The 27,262-nt window shown below is 36.2% G+C and overlaps 3 protein-coding genes and 8 non-coding genes across 37 annotated transcripts in view; 9 read left to right on the top strand and 2 right to left on the bottom strand.

The window, feature by feature from the left end:
* CUNH11orf54 (chromosome unknown C11orf54 homolog) lies at window positions 1-16,441 on the bottom strand. Of its 4 annotated transcripts, none has more exons than XM_006092765.3 (9): window positions 16,373-16,441; window positions 11,788-11,939; window positions 8,909-9,007; window positions 5,680-5,753; window positions 5,410-5,511; window positions 4,295-4,471; window positions 2,868-3,017; window positions 1,170-1,286; window positions 1-274 (listed from the first exon to the last, which is right to left on the bottom strand). In XM_006092765.3, the coding sequence occupies exons 2-9, from the start codon at window positions 11,840-11,842 to the stop codon at window positions 101-103; spliced, it is 948 nt and encodes a 315-aa protein (XP_006092827.1). In that variant the 5' UTR covers window positions 11,843-11,939; window positions 16,373-16,441; the 3' UTR covers window positions 1-100. The 4 variants fall into 4 exon arrangements, with proteins under 4 accessions (XP_006092827.1, XP_006092828.1, XP_006092826.1 ...); XM_006092766.3 differs by lacking the exon at window positions 16,373-16,441 and adding an exon at window positions 16,231-16,371 and having other exon boundaries at window positions 11,788-11,934; XM_006092764.3 differs by lacking the exon at window positions 16,373-16,441 and adding an exon at window positions 16,231-16,358.
* Window positions 16,442-16,584: 143 nt separating this feature from the next.
* On the top strand, window positions 16,585-27,139 carry TAF1D (TATA-box binding protein associated factor, RNA polymerase I subunit D). 23 transcript variants are annotated; one of them, XR_001349069.2, is made up of 12 exons: window positions 16,586-16,763; window positions 18,734-18,860; window positions 19,109-19,493; window positions 20,909-21,084; window positions 21,360-21,420; window positions 22,967-23,007; window positions 23,930-23,981; window positions 24,170-24,201; window positions 24,299-24,468; window positions 25,242-25,293; window positions 25,686-25,732; window positions 26,712-26,753. XR_001349069.2 is itself a non-coding variant. In XM_014459181.2 (10 exons), the coding sequence occupies exons 2-9, from the start codon at window positions 18,802-18,804 to the stop codon at window positions 26,725-26,727; spliced, it is 822 nt and encodes a 273-aa protein (XP_014314667.1). In that variant the 5' UTR covers window positions 16,585-16,763; window positions 18,734-18,801; the 3' UTR covers window positions 26,728-26,748; window positions 26,990-27,139. The 23 variants fall into 23 exon arrangements, 3 of the variants coding, with proteins under 3 accessions (XP_014314667.1, XP_023613043.1, XP_014314669.1); XR_002830233.1 differs by lacking the exons at window positions 23,930-23,981; window positions 24,299-24,468 and adding an exon at window positions 26,990-27,131 and having other exon boundaries at window positions 16,585-16,763; window positions 26,712-26,748; XR_001349067.2 differs by lacking the exon at window positions 22,967-23,007 and having other exon boundaries at window positions 16,585-16,763.
* On the top strand, window positions 22,703-22,827 carry LOC111826821. The gene has a single exon (XR_002830253.1). It is a non-coding gene; the product is annotated as a small nucleolar RNA SNORA40 (small nucleolar RNA).
* LOC111826817 lies at window positions 23,753-23,883 on the top strand. Its single transcript, XR_002830250.1, has one exon. It is a non-coding gene; the product is annotated as a small nucleolar RNA SNORA18 (small nucleolar RNA).
* Window positions 24,027-24,098, top strand: LOC111826822. Its single transcript, XR_002830254.1, has one exon. It is a non-coding gene; the product is annotated as a small nucleolar RNA SNORD5 (small nucleolar RNA).
* On the top strand, window positions 25,033-25,170 carry LOC111826824. Its single transcript, XR_002830256.1, has one exon. It is a non-coding gene; the product is annotated as a small nucleolar RNA SNORA8 (small nucleolar RNA).
* LOC111826826 lies at window positions 25,427-25,565 on the top strand. Its single transcript, XR_002830258.1, has one exon. It is a non-coding gene; the product is annotated as a small nucleolar RNA SNORA1 (small nucleolar RNA).
* Window positions 25,925-25,997, top strand: LOC111826823. Its single transcript, XR_002830255.1, has one exon. It is a non-coding gene; the product is annotated as a small nucleolar RNA Z40 (small nucleolar RNA).
* On the top strand, window positions 26,393-26,518 carry LOC111826816. Its single transcript, XR_002830249.1, has one exon. It is a non-coding gene; the product is annotated as a small nucleolar RNA SNORA32 (small nucleolar RNA).
* LOC111826825 lies at window positions 26,782-26,909 on the top strand. The gene has a single exon (XR_002830257.1). It is a non-coding gene; the product is annotated as a small nucleolar RNA SNORA25 (small nucleolar RNA).
* The window catches only part of CEP295 (centrosomal protein 295), a 46,281-nt gene continuing 46,076 nt past the window's right edge, over window positions 27,058-27,262 (bottom strand). For both annotated transcript variants that reach the window (XM_014459177.2, XM_014459178.2), the window contains exon 25: window positions 27,058-27,179. In XM_014459177.2, coding sequence (XP_014314663.1) covers window positions 27,141-27,179 — 39 coding nt within the window. In that variant the 3' untranslated portion in view covers window positions 27,058-27,140. The remainder of the gene's footprint in view (window positions 27,180-27,262) is intronic.

Here is a 27,262-nt window from a genome sequence, read left to right as displayed (position 1 = left end):
TAGTGAGATAATTTCTGTTGGATTTTATATTTGCATCAATTCCTGAGTTAATCAATTAATTAACTTAATCATTTCTTTTTCTAAATGAGTAGCAGTTGACTTAATCCCGCCCAAATGAATGAGTCTCTTTTGGTTGATCAATGCGATAGAGAAACTCTGCAGGTAAGAAGTAGCCAAGATACTCCACTATATCTGGGGTAGTGTCATGATGGTAGTGTCCACCTTCTCCATGATGACTGAAACAGTGAGTGTGCTCCAATCGCAAATCAAACCCCTAGAACAACAGACAAACTATCTGTTAATATTCAAATTATTTTGAACAGAATTTACTTAGGGGGAGGGAGACCTTTTAAATTTATATTATGGTAGTTTTTATTTTATTGTTTAAATAGGTAATACATTCATATGATTCAAAAGGATATATTCAGTAAAATACATCTTTCCATTTCTTGCCCTCACCACTCACTTCCTTTCTTTGCAGGCAACTAATGTAAGCAGTTTCTTCCATATCCTTCCAGAAAGATTTATTTATTTTTTCCACTCAAATAGTAGTACTCTGTACATATTGTTTTTCTTCATTTAACAATATAGCTTGAGATCTTTGTATATCAAATCATAAAAGAGTTTCCTTATATTCTATTGTATGTATATGCCACTTTCCAACTGATGTTTAGATTATTTCCAGTTATTCTATTCTTATAGCAATTCTGTCATGAATAACCTTGTAATTAATAATTTTACACGCTTATGCAAATATTTAAAGATAAATTTCTAGGCATGTAATCATTGGATCAAAAGATATCACTAGCCAGTATTTTGGTAGATATTTACTTTGAATTGATCTATAGTATAATATTTTTCCTAGTGTATAGTATTAGAATATAATGAACAGTATAATAAACAGCAAATACAATGAGTCATGTTGTAATTCTACTATTTAATAACATGACTTTGGGTATTATTTAAAATGCCTGTGCCTTCATTTTCTCAAAGGTAAATCTGCTCTGCCTAACTCAAGATTGCTAGCCACTTGCTTCCTTATCTTTCAAGATAATTCCTAGTTCTTAAATAACAACACAAACAATGTCAAATTAAAAAAAAAACAACATCCTAAAACTTGAGCGTCTCATTGTGGTATACTACAATATAAAAGACAGACACAGACTTACTGGGTCTTTGGAGACAAAAACTGGCAGACAAATCAAAGGAGCCTTCATCTCATAAAAATGCAACCAGTTATTCACGTCTTCATCAGAGTTCAATGGGCAGGGAGAAAATTCTCTAGGCTACAATAAAAGATCATTAAACAGGTAAACATACTGAATATTTTTGAGAATTAAAATTTTATATTAAGTTAAAAAGTTTAAGAGTTCTTATACATTGTGTTGACTATTTTTGGCATCTAAAGTTATATACCTTAATTTTTAAAAGGATCACCAATCAGTGTGTACACACTAAAATGTATGAATGAATAAATGAAGGAATGAGTCTATTAATGTATTTTTACTTTTTGTAGCCTGTTTTCCTGTGAGTATATCCTCATCCTAATCTTATGTGTCATCCTATAGTACACAATATTTTTTATTAACTATATTTACCATTATGTACATTAGTTTCTAGAACTTGTTCATCTTTTTTTAAATTGGTTTTTAGAGAGAGAGGGGGAGAGGGAAAGAGAGAGAGAAACATTGATCGGCTGTCTCCCACACACTCCTTGAATGGGAATCGAACTGGTGACCTCTTGGTATATGACCAGAGGCTCAATCAACTGAGGCACACTGGCTGGGTGAACTCGTTCATCTTATAACTGAAGTTTGTACCCTTTGACCAACTTCTCTCCATTTCCCCTGCCATCACTCCCAAACCCGTGACAATCACCATATAGATTCTACATATAGGTGACATCATGCAAATTTATCTTTCTCTGTCTGGCTTATTTCACTTAGTATAATGTCCTACAAATTCATCCATATTATCATAAATGACAGGATTTCCTTCTTTTTTAAGTCATATATATATATATATATATATATATATATATATATCCTGTATATATATTGTTTTCATAACTTGGCTATTGTGACTAATGCTGCAGTGAACACAGGAGTATATATATCCCTTCAAGATACTGATTTCCTTTCCTTTGAATATATATATATTTTTTTGGTACAGCTATTTCCCATAATAGTTGTACTAATCATATAATCATTTGGTATTTACAAATAGATTTATCTATAATTCTGTTGTAAATAATTTGGAAAAGTAATTAGTTTCACAAATGTGTTTCTTTGCAGGGTCAGCTGGCATGCCATTTTAAAATAACAGGATAAAAAAAATTAAAACAATACATTTTCTAATGGCTTTACTGATAACATCACTTCATTGATTCATTCACCTATCAAAAATTATATTAAAAGTCCCAAATGCCCTGGGTCTGTCTTCAAATAGTATTCCATACTTAATGTCTTATAAACTTATTATATTTAGCCATAGATTGTAATTTTCATGAGATCTTTCCCCCAAACTACAACCATTCTAATAGTAAAGTCTATGTATTAAGTATGGGATTCTGGCAAAGTAATAATCAGCTTCTCAGGCTTATACTCACATCTATCTTGATCTGAAAAATAAAGACATTGAAAAGAAAGTTCAATATGATTTACAGTACTGTTTGTCATTTAAATTTTAAAGTAATACAATCTAGTAAAATTATTTATTTAGGATGTCAATCTAGTAAAATTATTTATTTAGGATGTCTTTAAAGGTAAAATTCTCAATGTGCATTAAAAAAATCCTTAAGATCTTAAGCACATGCACACACATACATATCCACAAATGCATGCACTCACACCCCACAGGCCCCTTACCATAACGTGAGTCTTCACTTTTCCTTTCTGAATTACGAAAGTACCTCCCATCCCTACAGGCTTATCTCCATAATGTTTTTCAAGAGTCTGTCTCATGCAAGTCACAAAATTAAGTTTTCCATTTCTTCTTTTGGCTTTCACCTCAATGACCTAGAGAGGATATAAATATGCATACCACTGTTCTAAAGTGCAAAATTTTATGTAAATATCTACCAAAGAGAAACATTATACAATCTAATGCCATTAAGCAAATATTCACATTTTTGCTTAGAGCACCCACATATCAATACAGATATACGTGTGTGTGTGTGTGTGTGTGTGTGTGATAGAACATTTACTCTAATAATAATTTTTAGTCATGCTTTCTTGGACTGAGAGTTATGGCTAAATCCTTCACTGAACTCCAGAGATTCTTATCATTACATGTCAAGATGGTCAAGGGTTGAGAATTCCCTGGCTGAAAGGGTATTGCTTACTATGTGTTATTCCTAACCTCAGTTTGAAATGAGACTTTCACTCTGCCTGCAGTACTTTCTGAATCTTCCATGACTGGATTATTTAATTGCAGGGGAGGGGAAAATGATTACATTTTTGTCACTTCCTTTTAAAATTCTGGACTTAGGTTATCTTCACTTAATTAGGTATTTTTACTTCACTACCTCATTTCTCAAAGTAGCTGAAGCAGCTATCTGTACTTATTATAAAATCTAAGCGTTCTCAAAGCTAAAACTGAAATCATCCTTTTGTGTTCTAACATGAAGTAAATCTGAAGTGAGGCATTAATTTTCCTTACCTCCGTCTTGCTACAATATTTTGCTACCATCATTTCTATCTAATTCAATCAATGTTTGATCAGTCAGGAATGAACAAATTGCATAGATTCTAATTACAGGTAGACATTATCAGCTACATGGTTCATATATTTGACTAATTCACTCCCCATATGGATATCCTGATACCTTATAGTTCCTAAAAAGAAGAGTATTGCTTACTAAATATTCTTAACCTCAGTTTTAAATGAGAGTTTCACTCTACCTGTAGTACTCTCTGAATCTTTCATAACTAGGTTATTAAAAGAGCTGCTTTTTAAAAAATATATATTTTTATTGATTTCAGAGAGGAAGGGAGAGGGAGAGAGAGAGAGAAACATCAATGATGAGAGAGAGTAATCAATCCGCTGCCTCCTGCATGCCCCACAATGGGGATTGAGCCCGAAACGTGGGCATGTGCCCTGACCGGGAATCCAACGGTGGTCTCCTGGTTCACAGGCCAACGCTCAACCACTGAGCTACAATCAGCTGGGCTAAAGAGCTTTGACTTAGGCACTTTGGATTTTTATTAGAAAACCATATTTGTGGTGGCAATAAAAGTTCAAATTTTTAGCTGAGAACTTCTGAAGAACACTGTGTTTTTATGGACAAAATCACCTTTCCAGGTTGGCCCTCACTGGCAAAAAGGTTAGCCAGTAATGCACACCCATAATCATGGTATTTCTCACTGTATTTCTCTAGTAGGCACCCTCCATCTTCAGGGTTAATGCAGGCAAAGTAACTTCCATTCACAGGAGGTTTGTGTTCACTTTCTGTTTGAATAACTGGCATAAACTGAAAAGAAAAGTAAATTAAGTAAAATTAGTCAATCTTCCTATCTCTTTGCAAACAGAATATCTTGAATAATATGACAGAATTTTATCCTATATTTTAAGACATTTTATTTCAATACTAAGAAGACATGAAATATGAACTTTTAATTTTAGATTCAAAACAAAATGTTAAAAGATTTACAAATATCAAAAAGCTGAAAAAAACATTTTATAAAATGTTTACAGTATTTCTTACAGTGTTCCTATTACATTGTAACGTTTACTTTATTTAAAATGTCTAATTAAAATTTTTTCCTTGAACAGTAAGCAAATTATATTGATTCTCCAAAAGAACTTGATTATTGACTAATGGTCATATCTGTAAAGGTTGTGAGAGAATGGGCACATTGAAGATGTCATTCACTCTTCTGGTTATGAGATGTGAAGAAACAGTGCTATTTTTATGTTAGAAATATATTGACATTCACAGTACTAGATATTACCTTTTGTAAATAATCATACTACTGGGGTAGGTTTCTACAATTTGGTCAGAAAAGGGGTGTTGACTAGATCATTAAATATTCCACTCATCTTCTGATAGAAAGCTGCTCTTGTACCAAAAGCAAAGATTTATGGAGAAGCTGAAATCCTCTGATGTATAAGGATTAAAATCTTTCACAATCCAGATCCACAGTAGACCACAGTTGGACCTTGGATTCACCTAAGAATGAGTTTATACCCTAAGAAAATCTGAAATTAGCGGTTAGTGCCCTATTATAGTTGCATCAGTTGGAGCATGTGCTATAATCCAAAACTGTATCAAATAGTAGCAAATCTGTGAAGAGACATGATATTAACCACTTACAATTCATCCAGAAAGTTAAGATTTCTGATAGGGAAGGAAAGGCAAACCAAATGTCTAATCAATAAATAAAATAAAATAATTATATATGTGCTGACCTCAGAATTGAACCCAAGAGACTGAAATGGACCTGCCCCCGCTCCAAGAATAAAAGCTCCAGGAAGCTTGATTTCTTTTGCAATCTTATTTAGATCATAAACCTATATAAGAGGAAAACAGTATTATTTAAATAATAATTTATACAAATTCCCAGGTTTACTGAGTCCATCAGCAATTCCTTGCCACATTGGTCAATGATGTTCTAATAAGAGGAATCAACCCAGATTCTACAATCTTCATGTGAATGTGAAGAGTAAAAGTACACTTACTTTTTTTTTATTTACAAGAGGCAATAAGTAAGGCACACCTCCTACTTCTGCAATTCTAGTTTTCCCACAGATTCCTAAAAAAAAAAAAAAAAATCAAATTTAGGCAAATATCTAATGCAATTACTATAAAATGCCAGAAAACACTGGTTTAATTTATTAGGAGTAGATAACTTTCCCATTTTCATAGTTTTACAAATAGTAGGGATTGGAAGATGTAAATAGCTAGGACCCATGTACTATTCTAACTACCTGTGGCTCTAATACTGTCATAACAAAGCATGCCTTGATATAGTTGGTAGCATAAAGATAATATACAGTTGATTATAGGGAAAGGGTTAGAATTGGGGCCAAAACCTGGATTGGATGAGGTTTCTATAATTTAACTTGTCTATAGTTACCTATTCCTTTAAAAATTCGTGGGGTTTTTTTGGTGGTTGGGGAGATGTTTAGCTAAAATTAAATTTTAACTTAAAATACTTTACTGTGGTAAAATACAATATTAGTTCTTTTAGAAATCCATATATGAAATCCTCTTGTCAAACTTGTTTTTTCCTAAGGTTGTTTATAAAAATGACGAGTAATTCGTGGTAAACTTCAGATGCTAGGAACTTTCTACTTTCATTTTTTTAATCCTCACCCAAGGATATATTCATTGATTTTTAGAGAGAGAGGAAAAGAGAGAGAGAGAAGGGAACATCAGTGTGAAAGAGAAACATGGATTGGTTGCTTCCTATACACACCCCAACTGGTAACTGAACCTGCAACCTAGGTATGTGCCCTGACCGGGAATCGAACCTGCAGCCTTTTGGTGTATGGGACAACGCTTCAACCAACTGAGCCACCTGGGCAGGGCTACACTTACATTTATAATTAACATCACAGGTACAGCTAGACACAATTTGGGAGAAGACTTTTATTTTTAATGTAGAGTGGAAAATAATTACCTTTTGTCTGAGAAAAAGTAGTTTTATCAGTTTCATACTAACAGCATTACATAGTAGATATAATTTCTCTGTTTCTTCAGCTATGTATATGGTAGATGTACACAATTCTTTTAGGCTACATTTATAATTAGCTATTTTGTACATGCTTTCCATGGGATCAGCAGAAATTACTCATGGATAAGACTCTTTATCATAAGTGCCAGTAATGCTGAAGTTTAGAGAAACCACCAATAGCGTACTATTTTAGTAGTTCAGAGAAGAGACAAGTAATGGCTAAAAATGGTGACTTGTAGAGATGAAAAGGAAATTAAGAAAAAGAACAAAGAAAAAATAGGCAAATATGATGAGTTAAACTTTAGACATGTAGACCTCAAGTTGTCCTTAGCATATATAGGTGGAGATTTCCTATATATGACAGCTGGAATTACTGATCCACAGCTAACAAAAAAAGAGATCTAGGCAACATGTACGGATTTCAAAATTGTTGTATCCAAATAGTCATTAAAACCACAGGGGTAAATGGACAATCCAAGAGAGACTGTACAGAATAAGAAGAGGCTGAGAAAAGAATTCTGGAAAACATCCAAATTTAAGAGCCTGCTAGAAAGAGAAGAAATCAGGAGAAATGAGGAAGAAAAGAAAAACACAGAGGTAGGAAAGGCACCAAGAAAGACGAGGCAAAAGAACAAAGGAGAGGGGAGAACCAAGGGGAGAGAGAGTGTCAGGTAACAATGGGCAAAAAGTATGAAGTATGTAGAGACAAAATAATTCTAGTAAAACATACCAAGGTCACCGGGGACATGAGCAAGATCAGTTCATGTAGAAAGTGCCTAACTATGTTTATGAAAGGTCGTATATACATATCTGACTTCCTTAGTATTGTCATTTAAAGACTCATAAGTTATTGACCAGAAACCTCTTGTTCAAAGTATAACCCTTTGGATGACAGAATTAAGATTAAACATTTTTTTCTTTGTACCCTCTGTGATTTCTGATTTTTATTTTATTTGATTTTTTTAAATTGGGAGAGAATGTATTACTCTAAAAATTGGAAGAAACATAGCTATAAAAAAGCATTGCACTAAATGCTTTCAAGGTGTGAAGATAAATTGCCATCTGGCACACAAAACTTCTAGAATTTACAGGTCTACTTAAAATCAAAGACTGTTTAAACTGGAAAGACACTCCCCCCCCCCTTCCCCAAAAGGACATTTAAATCCTCCATGAACCCCAGGTACATTAATTAACTTTCCCAGGGTAATGAAATCTGAATGTGGCAGAGAAAGAACTAGAGTTCAGGACTTTCATGTAAAACTATTTTTTAACAAAGATGTCAGTTGCATACTAAAAGAGTGAATAAATATTAGTGTTTATCTTCAAATTTTTCATCACAGTAGGGTATAGCAGGAGAAAGTTGTATTTTAGAAGCAGACCTAGATTTGAATCCTGCTTCAGTTTCCACATCTATAAACGAGGGCTAGTACTTACCCTGCAGTGTTATTGTAAAAATTAAGACATTAGATATAGGTATCTATCATACTCTGTTTAACTATATTTACTCCACCAATATTAATTTCCCTTTAATAATAATTAAATTAATAATTAAGTAATTATTATTCTCATTTTATTTTTTAATATATATTTTTTATTAATTTCAGAGAGGAAGGGACAGGGAGAGAGAGATTGAAACATCAATGATGAGAGAGAATCATTGATTGGCTGCCTCCTGCACGCCCCCAATTGGAGACCAAGCCCACAACCCGAGCATGTGCCCTTCGCTGGAATTGAACCCGGGCAGGCTGACACTCTATCCACTAAGCCAAACCAGCTAGGGCTATTATTTTCACTTTAAACATGAGCTGGATGATCACTTGGCAAATTTGTTGAAGGATGTAAGTATTTAAGAGATGATTCAAATACAAGGTTTTTAAGTTCTCTTCACATCTTGAATAAATAAATAAATATTTAAGTAAGTTTCCATAACAGTCACTTGACCACTTAAAAACAAAATTCTCATGTAATAGCAAGGATTCTAGCCTACTAAATATGTATTATATACCCTATGAAAGTTACAAAAGCACATAAAACACACAATCTTTCCACAAGAGTACAAAATGATATTTCACCAACACAAGAAAACAGTGAGCATAGAAATTAAGCACAATTTAGTCTAAAAGTTGAAATAATATCGTTATTTGTAGATACTTTAAAATAATCCTTAAAAATCATTCTGGTTTCAGAAAAAGATTAGGACTGAAAAAAAAGTAACAGCAAAAATTGCTTACCTTTTACAGGAAAGGTAAATGGCTCCTTAGTCAAATCAGGGCAATCAACTACAGAGACCTGCACATCAGCAAAGTTATCCTTTAGCCCCTTCTGCAGAACTAATAAAGACAAGGAAAGCCATTACTTAGCATTAGGTAAAAATTTGTCACCACATATCAAATCTTCCCTCAACTTTTTTGTGTGTCACACTTCTAATCTAAACTTGTATAATTAAAAAAGAGGGGGAAGGGATCTTATTAATGAATTCAATTTGACATTAGACACATAGTCAATCACAAGGTATCATGTAGACCAGTGGTTCCCAAACTTATTTGGCCTACCGCCCCCTTTCCAGAAAAAATATTACTCAGCCCCTGGAAATTAATTTTTTTTAAATGTTACTCATCGCCCCCAAATACACCTGCGGCCATCACCGCCCCCCTGGATCGCTGCAGCACCCACCGGGGGGCGGTAGCGCCCACTTTGGGAATCACTGATGTAGACTAAGACACATAAATACCAGTATAAATCATAGTGATTATAAACCACTGAGGAGAAACACTGCACTCAGGTGAGGACTACCTTTCTTCTGGGGAGAGGATTCCAAAGACATATTGAAATGTAAATATTTAAACTGATAGAAAGTAAGCAATTACATGCAACAACTTCCTTGAAGCTTACAGGTTGAGAAAGACAAGACACAAAAGAGTATATATTATATGATGTATTTAAAAAACGGATCACTAATCTAAAGTGACAGAAGTCAGGACAGTAGTTACCTCTTGCGTACAGATATTGACTGGGAAAGCACATGAAGGAGCTTTCTGCAATGCTGGAAATACTTTATATCTTGATCTTGATGGTAGTGACATGGGTATAAATATGTTAAAATTCATCAAGCTGTACACTTAAGATTAGTGTACTTTACTATAGATATATTATGATTCAATAAAAAGTAAGAAAGTGCCCTGGCCGGTGTGGCTCTGTTGGAGCACCATCCCATACACCAAAAGGTGGGTGGGTTTCATTGCCGGTCAGGGCACATACCCAGATTGTGGGTTCAATCCCTGGTTGGGGTGTGTATGGGAGCAACCAATTGATGTTTCTCTCTCTCTCTCTCTCTCTCTCTCTCTCTCTCTCTCTCTCTCAAATTAATAAAAAACATATCCTTGGGTGAAGTTTTAAAAAATAAAAATAAAAAAGCAAACAGATGTCTCAATGTTATAAATCTAAGAGCAATATATTTTTAAGGATGAAAAGTTCTTATAAAAACTTCTCTGAAAGTAGTGTCAACCATTAGTTTAAGTCTTGTAGAATCAGGGTCTCTAAAAACAAGAAGTCATCCTAAATCTAGCCTCAGCTGTCCTGTCATATCAGATTGATAGAAAAGAAATACAAGCAAAGAGTACTAGCAATATAAATTGTTTATGAGCTGCCATTCAGTTTTGAGAAAAAATAGGAAGGTGTAAGAGAGCCAAAACCAAGTAAAATATGAGTCCACTTCTTGATTTGAACCTTATCAGAGGGAAAGAGGAACTACCAGGACAGATACACTGTGAGAAATGAGGTTAGGTTTTAGAGTTAGCATCAGACTACAACCTAAAGGCTGTCAAACAAATGTTAGCATTCTGACAGGCTCTCCAGTTTCAGATTAATTATTCTGTCTTCACCTGGCCAGTATGGCTCAGTGGTTGAGCATCGACCCAGGAACCACAAAGTGGTGGGTTCAATTCCTGGTCAGGGCACATACCTGGGTTGCAAGCTCAGTCCCCAGTAGGAGTGCATACAGGAGGCAGCCTATTGATGATGTTTCTCTCTTATCGATGTTTCTATCTCTCTATCCATCTCCCTTCCTCTCTCTCTAAAATCAATAAAAACACATTTAAAAAATTATTCTGTCTTCATTTTATATTCCTATTTTTCTTTTTATTTTCTATCTTGCCTCCTAATGTATCTTGTGAAGCTGTCTTAAATTCTTGTTTGATCAAGGTGAAATACTTAAAAATACATGGAGCCCTGACCGGTTTGGCTCAGTGGATAGAGCGTCAGCCTGCAGACTCAAGGGTCCCGGGTTTGATTCCGGTCAAGGGCATGTACCTTGGTTGCAGGCACATTCCCAGTAGGGGGCGTGCAGGAGGCAGCTGATAGATATTTCTCTCTCATCGATGTTTCTGACTATCCTTCTCCCTTCCTCTCTGTAAAAAAAATCAATAAAATATATTAAAAAAAAGAAAAAAAGTTTAAAAAAATAAATGGAGACAGAAACATATAAGCAAGTTCATTGGCAGTTTGTCATATGGGGTTGGGAATAGTATATTGGGAACCTGATTAATACTCCATAGTAGGTTATATGTTTAAAGAATACTATAAGTGATAAAAAGTTTATAAAGCAAAATTGTGCAATTCTTTGAGCACTACACACCCTTAAACCTTAAATGTATATTATTTTTTTAAAATATTTTATTGATTTTTTACAGAGAGGAAGGGAGAGAGATAGATAGTTAGAAACATCGATGGGAGAGAAACATCGATCAGCTGCCTCCTGCACATCTCCCACTGGGGATGTGCCCGCAACCCAGGTACATGCCCTTGACCGGAATCGAACCTGGGACCTTTCAGTCCGCAGGCCGATGCTCTATCCACTGAGCCAAACCGGTTTCAGCTTAAATGTAGATTATTATATTTATTTTCATTCTGTAAAATTATCAAGAATCTTCAAATAGTGAGTTTAATTTTTTTCGAGGGCTAGAATTTTGGACTCTCAATACAAATAGTATAGAACAGGTACTGAAAAGGAAAATGAGTTCTGTATTGAAAGTACTATTGCGTAAATCATATCTTAGAATATTTTTATTTTTTTCTTAGAATAATTTTAAAAACTTTTAAGTATTGTACTTACCTCCAACAAGTTCCTCTAGACTTGGCATATGAAAAGAATACTCAGCACAGGCCATTTTCTTACTTCTTCACGTGTGAGGATGCACAAATAAAACTACTGCAGGCTGATTATCATAGGAGTTCACAGTGCACCACGTACAAATAGCTGCTGCTCTGGAAATGAACATTCAGAGTTCAGTTACATAAAGAGGGCAAAAGGGCATTAGTTTTCCGTTCTCACAGAAAGGCAACCACGCCCAGCCGGTGTGGCTCAGTGGTTGAGCATCAACCTATAAGAATCAGTAGGTCACTGTTCGATTCCTGGTCAAGGCCCAGGCCCGGGTTGTGGGCTGGGCTCAATCCCCAGTGGGGGGCATGCAGGAGGCAGCCAACCAATGATTCTCTCTTATCATTGATATTTCTCTCTCTCTCTCCCTTTCCCTTCCTCTCTCTCTCTCAAATTAATAAAAAACATACCCTTGGGTGAAGTTTTAAAAAATAAAAATAAAAAAGCAAACAGATGTCTCAATGTTATAAATCTAAGAGCAATATATTTTTAAGGATGAAAAGTTCTTATAAAAACTTCTCTGAAAGTAGTGTCAACCATTAGTTTAAGTCTTGTAGAATCAGGGTCTCTAAAAACAAGAAGTCATCCTAAATCTAGCCTCAGCTGTCTTGTCATATCAGATTGATAGAAAAGAAATACAAGCAAAGAGTACTAGCAATATAAATTGTTTATGAGCTGCCATTCAGTTTTGAGAAAAAATAGGAAGGTGTAAGAGAGCCAAAACCAAGTAAAATATGAGTAAAAAAAAATAATATAAAAATAATAAAAAAATATAAAAATAAAAAATATATAAAATCAATAAAAATAAAGAAAAGCAATCACAACTTCTAGTATTCAACATTCCTAGTGACAAAATGTCCAAGTAATCTCTTTTAATACCGATATTTTATATAATTGACATTTAAAATAGACAAGAAATGGCAAACCAAGAGGGCACACGGTTCATTTTCTTTAGTCATAAACCTGGATTGAATTTGGGGTTTTCTAATGGTTGGGCTAAGGACTATAGGTCCTGAAACAAAAAGTAGTTATTAAGCTTTCTGAAGTAATTAAATGGTTGAAGGTAACAGTACAGAATGCTCAAGTACTTCTATATAATAGATCATTTGTGTTTTCTATTCTATAGTTGACATTTAGGCTAAAAATTAAACAAGTTTCTTAGATTATCACTTCTAAAAAAGAAAATTTAAATTAATAAGAGAAATAGAAACTTCTGTTAATGATTAGCTTTTGAAATTCAAATTTTCATTTACAAATTAACATACTTTCTTAGTAAACAGCTTCAATGTTTAATTATTCTCATAATCTAACCAGTTATAATTTGATATTTTAAAAATATATGCTAAGTATATTTTATAATAAGTAGGCATATATACACAGAAATTAGTATCTTACCTCAAATGTTCAAGTGTGCAAGCAGAGGGAGATAAATAAAATGAAGGCAAAAGAAACAAATAAAAGTAATAAGGTGGGCAGAATATCCCACTCTAGGCCAGTTGCAATAAGGAACAAAGGCAAAAGTTGAGGTATCTCTAAGAGCACTGTTGGAACTCTCATTAAAACTGTTAATGGAAAACATCATTAATCTGAATAGTCTCTGCTACATGCTTACTCAGTAAGTGAAAGGTGGTCCTTCTTCAGCACTGGAAAAATTCTTTCAAAAAAAGTTTCTTTTTAACTTTTCTAAAGAGTCCCGGGTTTCTTATAAACTGAATTTTTAGTTTTGATGATAATTTCAAACTACACATCTCCCACAAATACGTTATTGCACACACTTAGAACTTGACATTTATTTCAGTACTTTATCAAATACCAACTTTTATTATACTTTAATTAATATGCATATTCTTGTCTCCCAAATAAAAGATAAACTGTTGATAATGGGACCCAAGTTCTATATAATTATACTTCAACTAGAGGTCCAATGCACAAAACTCGTGCAAGGGGCTTGGCCCTCGCAGCCTCGGGCTTCGTCCGGAAGGTCATCTGCTGTTTGGTCTAATTAGCATCTTAGTTCTTTATTGTATAGGATGATCTCAAACATATTTTTTTAAAATATATTTTTATTGACTTCATAGAGGAAGGGAGAGGGAGAGAGAAATAGAAACATCAATGATGAGAGAGAATCATTGATTGGCTGCCTCCTGCATACCCCACACTGGGGATCAAGCCCGAAACCCGGGCATGTACCCTTGGCCGGCATCGAACCCGGGACCCTTCAGTCTGCAGGCCAATGCTCTATCCACTGAGCCAAACTGGCTAGGGCCTCAAACATATTTTTAATGGAATAATCTATAATTGTTTAGGAATTAGACATTTTAACTCTCCCTTTAGAAATAATTTCAGATGGACAGAAATACATATAAATAATTCCTGTATACTCTTCACCTAGATTTTCCAAGTGTTAACATCATACTTTCTTTACCATACACCCAGCAAGTACTAATTAAGAACATGTCAAAATCTGCTCAATTAATATAATTTATTTATAATGAGGATAATAAAAGCATTCTAGATATTTCTACTTCTAGTACAAATAATAATGACTCAAGTTTAAATCAAACATATCCTAATTTTACACCCTTTACTATCTTTAAAAAGGTCAGTTTTTTTTTGGTTTACTTTTTCACCAAAATAGAAAGTCCAACCCTGGGGGCTGTAGCCTGAATAACTGGTTTAGAAATGTAGAACTTCAGTCAAGCCAACATCCCAGAAGGCAGTGTGGGAGTGTGTTGAAATGGGAGTTGGAGGGGTGATGAGAGAAAGGGATAGAAAGGTTCTGATATAAACTCAGAGTGGCTCCAGGACAGCTGTGGGCCATATGGAGGCACACAGCATTTACCTCTCATACTCCATTGCTGAGAGTCAGTGGCCCAGAAGTAGGGTCTAGAGGTGGGAATAGAAATAGGAACCAGCTGGATAAATGGAACTGCAATACCTAAATGGGTGAATGAGCTATGGTAACCACGCTGATAACTATTTATTAACTGCATTTTATGTACCAGACACTATGTTAGGCACTTTACATTCTCTCAAAACCTCTTACAACCATGTTGATGTCCTCATTTCATAAGAGGGAACTGGCTAGAGAATACAGTATTTATCCGACACCACAGCTATTATAAGTGGCAGAAACAGAATTCAAGCCAAATCTAACACACTGCAAAGCCAGAACTCATCACATATGCCAGTTAACCAGTGAAGGAATGACACATTTCAGCTCACAATAAGGAAGAATTTGTATTGAGTGATCTTACAGCATTGAGGATACCTGTGATGATCTGTTTGCTTTGTTTATTCCCCCCTAGACGGGCATCTCTTTGAAGATAGGGCTGTTTCTCACATCTGACTTCTATTACAGAACAAATTCAAATGAGTCAATTTGTGGATCTAATTGGCTTTATTAAGAGATCCGTGAACCAGGCAGCATCCCATCCAGTAAGTAGAAGGGCACTCCCAGAGATGGGCCATAAATGGAAGGTTTTTCTAGTCCGAAAGGTGTGGCAGACAAGTTATTAGCAAAAGAAAAGAAAGGATTAATTTTAGGCCAAGTTCTATTCTTTTGGAGTGAAAGGGCCCGAGGGTTGTTTATCAAGCAGATTACCTCACTAGTTTTGATCTGGATATTCTAGAATCTATGGATTGGCTTCCAGTCAGTACAAAGGTTCCATATTTTGAGTGGCAATCAAAGCATGATCCTTTCACAGCTTACATTTTAGGACCTTTAATGATACTTTTCCCGATTTTTCAACAAGTGACACTGCATTTTCATTTTGTAATGAGCCTCACAAATGACATGCCCAGTGCTCCCAGGCAGTGGACGGGACATCCATACCTGTCCTGGCGCTCACAGTATTTCATAGACTGGACATGCTCACAGGACCAGACTTTTTATGCCTGGAATTGTTCATTATTTGGAGCAAAACTGAGTGAAGAGACCGGATTACCTTCTAGGTCTGCCCTAACCTGAGATGACACTAACTGTAAGACTAGACAGGTTCACTGCTTATATGACCCAAGAGGTCTGAACATGCACAAATCAGACCAGCTTATTCCGTTTTGTGACCGCTTTGGGGAAGCCCCACCAAAACTAAGCTAGTTTTTAAACTGGTTTATGTTAATACTCGGGAACTAAGGGGGGGGGGGGCTGAGGAAAGGAATTTATCTCCAGTGATATGTTAACCAACTCCTGGGAGGCTGACCCCACTCGAGTTAAAGAGAGAACAAAAGTCCAAAGGTGGAGAGAACTGGGTGCCCTACGCAGTAGCACGGGTGCCAGTACAAAGGTTCCATATTTTGTGTGACAGTCAAAGCAAGATCCACAGAAGAGATTTTTGAAGGCAAAAGGAGACCTAATCCGACAACAAAGCACACTAGGCACCACGCACACCCACTCACCCACACCCGGGACGCCAAATGTGCAAACGCGAGACCACCGGAAACAAAGCCGGCTGTTTCCTTGCAGTTCACACCCGTTCTGCCCACTGGTCCGCACAATTTCTTCCCGTCGTTTGCCTACGCTCTTGGCTATAACACTTACCTAACGGGTTAGTTACGGAAGCCTGCGCCTAAGCCCTGCCTCAGGCAACCCCGCCTCCTCTGGGTTAGGAGTTCAGGCCCCGCCCACTTGCCATCGCTCCTCCCTCCGTGGCCACCTGAGCGGCTCTCCCCATACTCCCGCCTCTCGCGTTCTTTCCGGAGCCAAACTGTTATCGCGAGAATTTGGCCCCACTCTTAACGAGGTCTCGCGGTGGGTTCAGTCTTTTCCTCCGCGCGCTTGCGGAGGTCGGCGGTTGTTTCGTGCTGCGCCGCTGAGGCTGGCGGTTCCTGGCTGCGGGCTTCCCAGGCCTGGGCTGCGGGTGGCGCGGACGCAGCTGAGGCCCTTACCGAGCCGGCGCTTGGTGGTGCCCGCCGTCTGCCTACCTACACGGGTAAGAAGAGGACAGTGCCATCCGGGCCTGCTGGGCGGGGGAGGGGGTGCGCCTCTAGCCTTCCCCTGACCTTCCCCACCCCCCGCGACGATCGCGCGGTTCGAGCCGAAGAAGTCGGGCCTGAGGGCGGAGGCACACACACCACGATTACAGTGGTGTGATCCCGAGTGTAGGTCCTACACTGTTGGAGTTGTAGGCGACATAGACAAGTGCAGGGGTTCTGGGCTAATACCACCAGGTAACGCTTAGGCCGCCTTCTGTGCCGGAGGCTAGGCGCTTCCTGAGAGGCACCAAGGTCAGGTAGTGGCTGGAGAGGCTGTGGGCGCCGGCAGGGTGCAGGGCGGGCCACGTGGCCTCGTCCAGTTTCGGAATAAGGGACACTCAGAAATGCTGTCTAGATAAGTTTCAGAAACTGATTTTTGAGCTAACTACACTTCATTCTGAGAATGTCCTAATAACGTTTTAAAAAATTCAACCTCAGGTGTAGCACCAGCGCCATTGGACCCAATGTTGTTGAATTTAATTTTTGAGCATTTTTTGACATAGTCTGATTTTGAATTTAAACTACAACAAAACCATGAAACTACTGTGTGAGTCCATTGGACATTTTGGAAAATCTAAGATATATGTGATCTTATTGATTGCCCATTATTTGAAATGTTTTTCTGTTAATTTTAAGAAAACTTTCATCTTTACTCATTGGTCATTGTCAAGTATGTTAAACACTGAAAAATGCAAACGTGGAAGAATGATGACATCCTCTGTAAGGGCGAACCAGTATTGATTTCTCATCTTTATTTTACTTTTTAAAAAAAAAATATTTTATTGATTTTTTTACAGAGAGGAAGGGAGAGGGATAGAGAGTTATAAACATCGATGAGAGAGAAACATCGATCAGCCGCCTCCTGCACGCTCCCCACTGGTGATGTGCCCGCAACCAAGGTACATGCCCTTGACCAGAATTGAACCTGGGACCCTTCAGTCCACAGACCAACGCTCCATCACTGAGCCAAACCGGTTAGGGCATCTTTATTTTACTTTTTAAAAAATTGTATTTTGTTGATTTCAGAGAGAAAGGGAGAGGGAGAGAGGGATGGAAACATCAATGTTGAGAATCATTGATTGGCTGCCTCCTACACGCCCGGTACTGGGGATCGAGCCTGCAACCCAGGGGGTGTGCCCTGACTGGGAATGGAACCGGGACCTCCTGGTTCATAGGTCAATGCTCAACCACTGAGTCACCCCGGCTGGGCTTTATTTTTAATTTTAAATTATTTTCCCAAACTATTGTAAAATCTTCCAGGAATTTTTTTGAAAAGGAAGATAAAGGACATCAATGTTAATAGTCCAATATCCTCATTGGAGTTTGAGAGAGAATTCAGAACTTTTAAATTAATAACCATAGTAACAAAAAGGTATGCCAAAAAGAGGTTTCATAGTGATTTTGTTGATCAGTATGAATGGGAAAACGCCATAAATGAAAATCCCAGGCCAGGAGTTTAAAAATGGTGTGATGGACTGAGATAGTAAATTATTTTTCCTGGTATACTGAGGCTTGCTTTGTGAAACTTTTCTAGGAGTTCCCATCTGCTTTTGGAAAATGGCTTTTGGGCCATTAATTGCACATTACTAAATGACTAATGATAAAATTGCATTTTTTCCTGTTATTGGAAAGATGTTTGATATTTTTTGGGGGGAATGACATTTTCTAGAATCTTGTTCCACCGGATAGCTTTAGAGGCACAACTGAAAGATACAACACATTAATAAAATTTCTAGATTTTAGAATTTTTTATTTGAAATGGATGGTTCCTACATGAAAATATGAATGGCCTTGTAAATGTTTGTGCCTTAATTTACATATAATGGCATAATCTGCATCAAATTTGCATTGTTTGAATACTAGCTGTTTTTGCTGGCACTTGTTCCGGGAAACTAGACATCATATGTAGTGTATTTTATGTTGTCAGAAATTTGGTGAAAGCAAAGAACAAGTGAGAATAACAATTTTGAGACAGACTGGAAGAAGATATCAGGAATGGATTCTCCGGACTACATAACAGTATCTGATTCAGCTATGGAAATTGAAAATCAGAAGTAAGTGCATTTTTTTTATATCAACGGCAACTGCCAGATTTTCACTAGAAAACAGTAGATTTGATGATAATGTTTACTTGAATTACCAGGAAAGCAGAGGTGGTAAAGGTAATTTTCAAGGATTAGGAAAGAAGAGAAAAACCTGAGCAGGTTTTCCTGCTTCTGTCCTTGAAGAAACATACATTACTGGTAATAAGCATTCAGTCATATAAAGAGGATACATTAATTTTCCCCCTTTTTTCCCCTAGTGATAGCTCTTCCTCTGATAGCAGCTTATTTAAAACTCAATGTGTTCCTTCCTCACCTAAACGGAGGCAAAGAAATCCCATTAGGAAATGTGTTCATTCACTTGAAAGTGTTCAAGAAAGAGATTCATCCAGTGACTCATCTATAGAACCAAGACCATTGACTTTAAAAGCTATTTTTGAAAGATTCAAGAAAAAGAAGCCAAAGAAACGTAAAAAGAGGAAATATAAGCCAACAGGAAGACCAATGGGAAGACCAAAAGGAAGGAAAAACAGTAGGTCACAAATAAGTAAGAAACAACTTAAAGTTAAAAGACCTCAGTTCCCATTTATAGAGTCAGAGAATGGAAGAAAACCAATACCTTGGAGAAAAATTTTAACCTTTGAGGTGAGTTAGTGTATGTGGGTACCCATAGCTAAAGTGCCTGAAATGGTGTGTTGGTCACTTAGAATTTAGATGGCTTCACTTGGCTACTAGGTGAAATTTTTACGGGTGTATTTAGTGAATATACCTGTATATAAAGTGCTCCAAGGCTGTTCATTTTCTCATTGATACTGAGCAGTTAATTTCTGACACAATTGCCTGATAAATGCCCTGTAATTAGCAGTATACACTCCTGTATTTGATTTAATGTTTGCATAGTAAATTTTTAATTGCTTGATTTAAATTCTGATTTATTTGAGGGAATTAATACTGAACTTTTTTTAAAAAAAATGTTGATTTCAGAGAGGAAAGGAGGAAAGAGAAACCTCAGTGATGTGAGGGAATCATTGATTGGCTGCCTCCTGCACACCTCCCACTGGAGCATGCAACCCAGGCATGTGCCCTGACCAGGAATTGAAACTGGGACCTCTTGGTTCATAGGTCGAGGCCTGGCAGTTAACCTATGTTTTAAGGTGATTATAATAAAGCCTCAAAAATTTGCTTATGTGCGCCCTGGACGTCTTGTCTTAAGTGGTTAGAGTAGCAGTTCTCAACCTGTGGGTTGCGACCCCTTTGGGGGTCGAACTACCCTTTCACAGGGGTCGCCTAAGACCATCGGAAAACACATACATAATTACATATTGTATTGTGATTAATCACTATGCTTTATTTATGTTCAATTTGTAACAATGAAAATACATCCTGCATATCAGATATTTACATTACGATTCATAACAGTAGCAAAATTACAGTTATGAAGTAACAACGAAAATAATTTTATGGTTGGGGTCACCACAACATGAGGAACTGTATTAAAGGGTCGAGGTGTTAGGAAGTTTGAGAACCACTGGATTTAAATTCTGATTTATTTGAGAGAATTAATACTAAACTTTTTTAGTGGTTAGAGCATTGGCTGGCTGGTACACTGAAGGTTGCAGGTTTGATTCCTGGGCAAGGTCATGTACCTCAGTTGCAGGCTCAATCCTGGCGAGGGTTCGTGCTGGAGGCTACCAATCGATGTGTTCCTCACATTGATGTGTACCCCCCTTCCCCCCCCACACACCCTTATTTAAAAGCAATAGAAAAATAACACCAGGTGGGGGTTAAAAGATTGTTTATCTGCATTTAAGTCTAGTAATTCCCAAACAACATAAGATTTGTTCTTGGTTGTACCAACTTCGGTAAGTTTGATAGTTTTCTAGGTAGCAGTGAGTTTTACAATCAGCATTTGTTGTATTACATGAGTTGCATATGGCAGAGTAGTTAAATCAAGATCACTGAGAGCTCTTGGTAAGGGGGTCCTTGCTGTTTTGGAACACACCTCTTGTTGGGTGGAGGAGAGTGTTATTTTGTAAGGCTGTGACTTTTTTGATTTGTAGCAAGCAGTGGCAAGAGGATTTTTCAACTACCTTGAAAAACTGAAGTATGAATACCATCTCAAGGAATCCTTAAATCAGATGAATGTTGGTGAAGATCTAGAAAAAGAAGACCTTGATAGTCGTAGATATAAATACTTGGATGATGATGGATCGATCTCTCCTATTGAAGAGTCAGCGTAAGTTTAATCATGTCAAATTGTTTATTAATGCTCATTCATCCTTATGCTTTTAATTTGTTCATACTTTAGTAATGATGGGAGCAAAGATACAATAGGCCATCTGGGTTATTACAGTTGAGCTATGAGCTTGGCACATGAGAGCCAATTTTGGGTGTTATACATGACAGTGTAATTTTCCTCCTTGACTAGTACAGCTATTTTGTGTGTAATAACTACATAATATACTATTGGGTTATAGAGGATTTAGTCATCTGATATTTTGAATATTGCAGAGAAGAAGATGAGGTTGCTACAAATCTTGGACGTGATGATGAATGTGATATCAAATTGGTGGTAAGTGACATTTTTATCCTGTTTCCTTTTGGGAGGGTGCCTCAGATGGTACAGGAAGAATTTTATCCAATAGTTACATCTTACAGTCCCTGTTTAATTTTGGAAAGGCTATAATACATTTGGTGCAGGAAGTGCAAGAATAAAAATGCTTTTTGGGTAGTTGAGTGTGACATGGACTTTTCAGTACTATTAGGTTTGCTACTGGGCTATCAAGTGAGAATAAAAGCGAAAGTTAATTGGATTTTTAACATCTTAGATGTCTCCAGGTTGAAATCATCTAGAACTCAGTTATGTGTAATTACTAAAGCAATAAAGTTTTAGTTATTGCTTAATATTGGTATTTTTTATGCAGGAGAATAATTATTTCATAATAAGTTCTGAATTACCAAAGAAGATGAACGTATATTTAGAGCAAGAATACACTGAAGACGTTGCTTTGTCTAAAAAGAGAGTATCAAAGTCCAAAAACATTGGACAGAAGACAGAATGACCTGAAAAGGAGATATGAACATGAATGTCAAGGTAAAGAGACTAGAGAAAAAGAAACTACAGAAAGTAAAGATGATATGAATATATATGCCAGTCCAGTGATAAAGCTGCCACGATGAAAATAAAAAGAACCTCTGAACAAATTTGTGAAAGAAACTGCTAAAGAAGTAATTAAGAAAAATTGAAGTGAAATTGTGCATGTACAAAAAATTTGAGGCTTTCATAGCAGAAATAATCTTTTGCACAATAATAAAGTCCTACTGCCTGGCCAGTGGCTCAGTTGGTTGTCATCCTGTGCACTGAAGGGTTGCTGGTTTGGTTCCTGGAAAGGGCACATAACCTGGGTTGTGGGCTTGATCCCCAGTTGGCGTATTCCAAAGAGGCAGCCAAACGATGTTTCTCTCCTTTCTCTTCAGTATGTCCTCGGGAGAGGATTAAATAAAAATAAAATTTTTAAAAGGGTCCCACTGTTTTTGCCTATACTTGTTTATGTCCGCGTAAGAGCGTAAAGGTATTATTTGAGCACTGAATCAAAGTATAGAGATTGTAATCCTAAAAATAAAATCTTGCCACTAATGAATGACAACAAGTCACCCTTCTTAGGATATCTGAAACCCTTGCTGTATTTTTATCCAGTTTTATTCAGACAAAAATGACCTTTATTATCAAATGTTCAGTGCTGATAAGAATTGAATAATTTCCCCTTCTTAACAGCCTGGAATATTAACTATCATTGTCTTTTGTCGCCATAAATATTACTAATTATATTGCTAAATATACTGCATTTCACAATAGCACTTGTGTTTGTTTTTGTAATTTGTGGACAAAAACTACATACGGGTGCTAAAAATAAAGCCTCTTTTGCAACCCAGAACTCATTGCTCAGTATGAGTTTTGATACATATAAGAAGGAACATGATACCTAAAACACTGGTTCCAGGACTGTAGGATTAATAATTTAGAAAGCATAGAATATAAGGGAAATATCAACCATACTGCTTTAGTATTTTTATTTTGCTGTTGATAACACTAACGAAGTTGACTTTTTTTTTATTAGGGTTTTATCTTGAGAACACTGGATTTATGTCAACTCTTTAGGTGAGTTTTTGGATCAGATTTGTTTAAATGTAGCACATTGTCAGATAATATAAATCTCCACAAGTTTCATTATTAAATGACTTTTTGCCAATTTTTAACTTCTGATTAGGACACGATTTCAGAAAATGAATCTTGGGAATCACCGTTATATAGGGATACTGTGCCAGCTTCACTTCACTTGCAGGAAAGGGTCCCAAAACTGGCAGTTGGGCTATAGAAGTAGATTTAATACTATAATACTAGAAATGACTACACAGGACACGACTTCATAAGTTTAGATGGTATAAAGTTTTCAAATGGTAAGAACATAAATACAGCCACATTAAAACTTTTCCTGTATTTTTATATTTGATAACAAGTAGCTAAGGGGAAGATTATTTTATATAGATCTTCATTTCTGAGGCAAAAATTCTGTTAACTTTGCTGTGTAATCTGGGAATTTCATAGGCGAAAGATGGCAGTACCAAAATTCATAGAAATCAATTTATATGTGGATATTTCACCTTTGGGTTATCTAGAGTAGCTACTTGCCATTTTGTATGTTTTTTTGGGCAGGGTCAGAATGTACTTTCTGTGCAGCATTGTTAGAATCCTTTGTGATTAATTTTATGGGATAATTTTATTGCAAATTTGAAGATGTTTGACTATTTTTATAGTTTTGAGTTTAAATGGTTGGAGCAGATCAGTTCTCATTGTCTTCCTATGGAGACTTAGGTTTGCTTATGCCTTTTAAAATGTGTAAATGATTGAGGTCTATCCCGATGGGTCTTTTTCTGTAGACTTACATCGTTGGAAACGCCTCATAGAATAAATATGTTGTTTCCTTTATTCACAGAACTGCGTGTTAGATCTGTGGGAAGGAATTACAAGACAGCTGCTAAAACTGTGACAGAATTAATAATCTAATTTTTTTTAATCTTAGGTATTTTTGTATATCCTGAAGATCTGTACGATTCTAGGGAGTGATAGCTTAGGTAAGTTTTAATTGGTGACTGTGACAACTTTAGGGTACCACTGCAGTTCAGATGATGAATTTAACTGTTCAACTGCTGAATGATACAGACATGAACTAAAACATAATTCTGACAGCTGAATATAGCTCTGTATAAGTTTTAGTTTTTAATCACATTCATCAATCTTTTATTTGGTGTTTTATTTGTAGGAGTGAAGATTTTAACTTACTCATGTGTAGAGGTAAGTAGAACATTTAATTTCTTTTTATTAAGGATTCAAAGTTGTGAAAAAATGCAATTTGTGAGTAGAGTAAGTCCTCCCTTAACACTATTGATAGGTTCTGAAACTATAAGTGAAGTGATATAAAAGGAAGCCAGTTTGACTACAGGCTAAATGATGAGAGAAGTTGCTGTGGCATCTCAACTTGATAAGGACACCTTGAACAAAAGGATGTTAATTCGAGGACTGCTGTACTCCATTCCATTACTGTTGTGACTAATACATTAGGTATAAAGCAGAATTGTCAATATCTTGGTGAAGATATTTGCCCTAATTGTATTTATATACAAAATCGGTGTGTGTTTGGGGGGGGGGAATGAAGAGACTGCATGTCTAGGGGCACAAAATGAAAATGTACCCTTTTTGCACCCTTTTATTAAATGGACCGTTCCATATGGTTCATCCTAGTAATGCAGACTTGGATAAAATAGCAAAGGAATTCCACCTAATAACAGTTTGAACAATGGTAACCTTTATTTCTAGTGCAAAGAGAGAAGATAAAGATAATAGTGACTTAGGTTTATAGTTTATTGCATTAATATGGTTGCCTCATTGACAACTGGAAAGTCGCTTTTTAAAAAAAATTTCTTCCCCCCCCATTGACCCTCCCCACCAACCTAGGTCTTCACTCTGTGTCCATGGGTTAATGCATATAAGTTCTTGGGTTAATCTCCCTCCCCCCCACCCCAATTCCTCTTGAGTTTTGTCAGCTGGTAACATGCTTCTGGATTTGCAACAATGATATTTAATCCTCAGATACTTAAAACAGAAGTGTTTATAGTTCAGTCATAATGCACTGCATGGTATCTGCATTCAGTAGTTTATTCCTGCTGGGTGTTCAAAGGACAGTGCAATATAAATTCAGTATCTGGCATCGTTGGTTTTCTTCGCTTTGTGCATGTTAAACCTGGTATTTTTATTGAGACATTATTCTTACAGTTCTTAGTGTTCAGTTAGACATAAGTAATCTTCAGTAGGAACTAATACTTGTCTCTTTCTAGGGTGTCTGATATTAGAAAACCAGGCAGATCCATCTACTCAGACCCTAACCACGTAAGCCTTTCTATTTCTGTTGCTTCTAGGGGTTTGTTTCCTTTATTGATAGCAAGTGTCAGCAGGAACTACTTCTACAGATGTCAAAGCCTTTTGCATAGTGTATACATAAGCTTGAGAGAAACTTTTATAAAGCCTCATTCTATATGAAAATGGGCACTGTTTTTGTGTACGGTGTCCAGAAATTTGTTAATGTGGCTACATTGAGACACAGGTTATGCTTCCATCACAGTAATCTTATTACAGTGATGACAATGAGACCTGTAACATTTTTGTTAGGCTCAATGAGCGGAGTATAAGACTTGAATTTCAGAAACAATTAAGGAATAGTATACCTTACATCACCTGCTAAAATAACAATAACAATGTTTTTCTTAATATTCAATTTATAGAGTCCTAAAGTAAATTGCTTGAAGAAATTAGTTCCCAACGATTATAGGTAAGATTTTAATTTTTTCCTTCAAACTCCCTCCTAGCTTACAGGAGACTTAAGCTCCTTTATAAAACTTCAGTATTAATGTCCTTGCATTTATTCACTTATTACAGTAGCCCATCCTGGTGGCTTATTACTACCACAAAAAAAATTGGACATTAAAAAGGCCGACCGCTATGTTTGTACAGTTCACCAGCATGATGTTATGATGATGGGCAAAATGTTCAACTGCTCTGAATGAGCTGAATGAAAAATTGCCATCTGAACATCCATCTACATAATAAATATGAAAGCTACGATAAGCATTCCCTGAAACACATTTCCAAATAGTGCATTTCCTATGAGTTTTATGAATGGAAATGGATTAAGTCTTATTTTAACATTAGATTTGTTCCCAATATTTATTTGATTGAAAAGATGCTTATTCCAATTTTCAGTTTCAAGCCTGGAACTTTCATTGTATGCTAGTTGGGAACTGGTTGTCAGGGTACTTTGGACCCTAATTAAATGTATTTTGAAAAATTTAGTCCAATATGAACATTAAAATCTTTTTTCATAGGTGCAGAGTTTTTGAAGTATGTCCATATTCAAGTGTAGATCAAAGAAGCTCAACTAAAAGGATTGTGGCAAGTTATTGTCTTTATCTTACCCCACACCAAAGTATAAGGGTCATTACCAAGGCTTTTAGAATGCAGTTTCTCATTTGCCGTGGACATGACCACAAAACATTTCCCCAATAGGTTTTTTTTCTGCTATGTTGGTAGCATAGCATTCAGCCTACTGGGAACATTTTACTAACCTAGATTTACATTGCTAGATCACAGTTCACTACAGATATAACACAAGCTGTAGGAGATTTCTGTAATAGTCCTTGGGAATCAGATTTGATGGACAGCCATTTTAGATGTCTGGGGCTTGATGTCCTTGAAAGTCCTCAGTTATCATACAGTTTGTGATCATGATAATCTCTATTCCTATTATATAGGACTGACTTGAGATGACATCAGGATTGAGCAAAAAAGGTATGTAAACATTAGAAAAAGGTATTAATTTATGGGTCATTTCAAAGAGAGCTTATGGGACTAAAACCAGGAGCTCTTAACGCTGTGACCGAAAATTGAAGTTCTCCATAGGATGTAATAAACACTCAATAGTGTCTATTTTGTCCTGAAGAGATATATGATTTAGCTACTTACATCAGTGATTGGTGAGGTGGGAAAGTAAATTTTCTAAGTTTAACCACTGCGTACTCTTCTTTTTTAGGGAATAAGATGATTAAGACTCAAACTCAGGAGGAACTAAGGCAGTGGAAGAACTCAGAACATGTGAAATTCCTTAAATAAAAGTTTATTAACTTTAAATAATTGTGCCTATGTTACAAATAATAAAAGTCCTTTATACTTTTTGTAGAAAGTCAGCATGTATTTTTGGCTCGAAGTTTCTCTAGTGTTTTCTGTGGAGGGAATAAAAGTAAATTTTAGTTTTTTTAGTTTCAGTTGTGTACTTTTGACATGAAAAATCACTTTGTACCTAACT

Source organism: Myotis lucifugus, unplaced genomic scaffold, assembly GCF_000147115.1.
Source record: "Myotis lucifugus unplaced genomic scaffold, Myoluc2.0 scaffold_104, whole genome shotgun sequence".
In the NCBI taxonomy this organism is placed as follows: domain Eukaryota; kingdom Metazoa; phylum Chordata; class Mammalia; order Chiroptera; family Vespertilionidae; genus Myotis; species Myotis lucifugus.
The sequence above is the reverse complement of the archived record's forward strand: the minus strand, read 5'-3'. Positions and strand labels throughout refer to the sequence as shown.

Coding starts and splice junctions, on each gene's coding strand:
- CUNH11orf54 (XM_006092765.3), bottom strand. CDS start 11,842: ATGGCCTGTGCTGAGTATTCTTTTCATATGCCAAGTCTAGAGGAACTT. Junction 9,008..11,787: donor TCTAGAGGAACTTGTTGGAG/GTAAGTACAATA, acceptor TGTCTTTATTAG/TTCTGCAGAAGGGGCTAAAG. Junction 5,512..5,679: donor CTCTTGTAAATAAAAAAAAA/GTAAGTGTACTT, acceptor CCTCTTATATAG/GTTTATGATCTAAATAAGAT.
- TAF1D (XM_014459181.2), top strand. CDS start 18,802: ATGGATTCTCCGGACTACATAACAGTATCTGATTCAGCTATGGAAATT. Junction 23,008..24,169: donor GATTTATGTCAACTCTTTAG/GTGAGTTTTTGG, acceptor TTTTATTTGTAG/GAGTGAAGATTTTAACTTAC. Junction 24,202..25,241: donor TAACTTACTCATGTGTAGAG/GTAAGTAGAACA, acceptor GTCTCTTTCTAG/GGTGTCTGATATTAGAAAAC.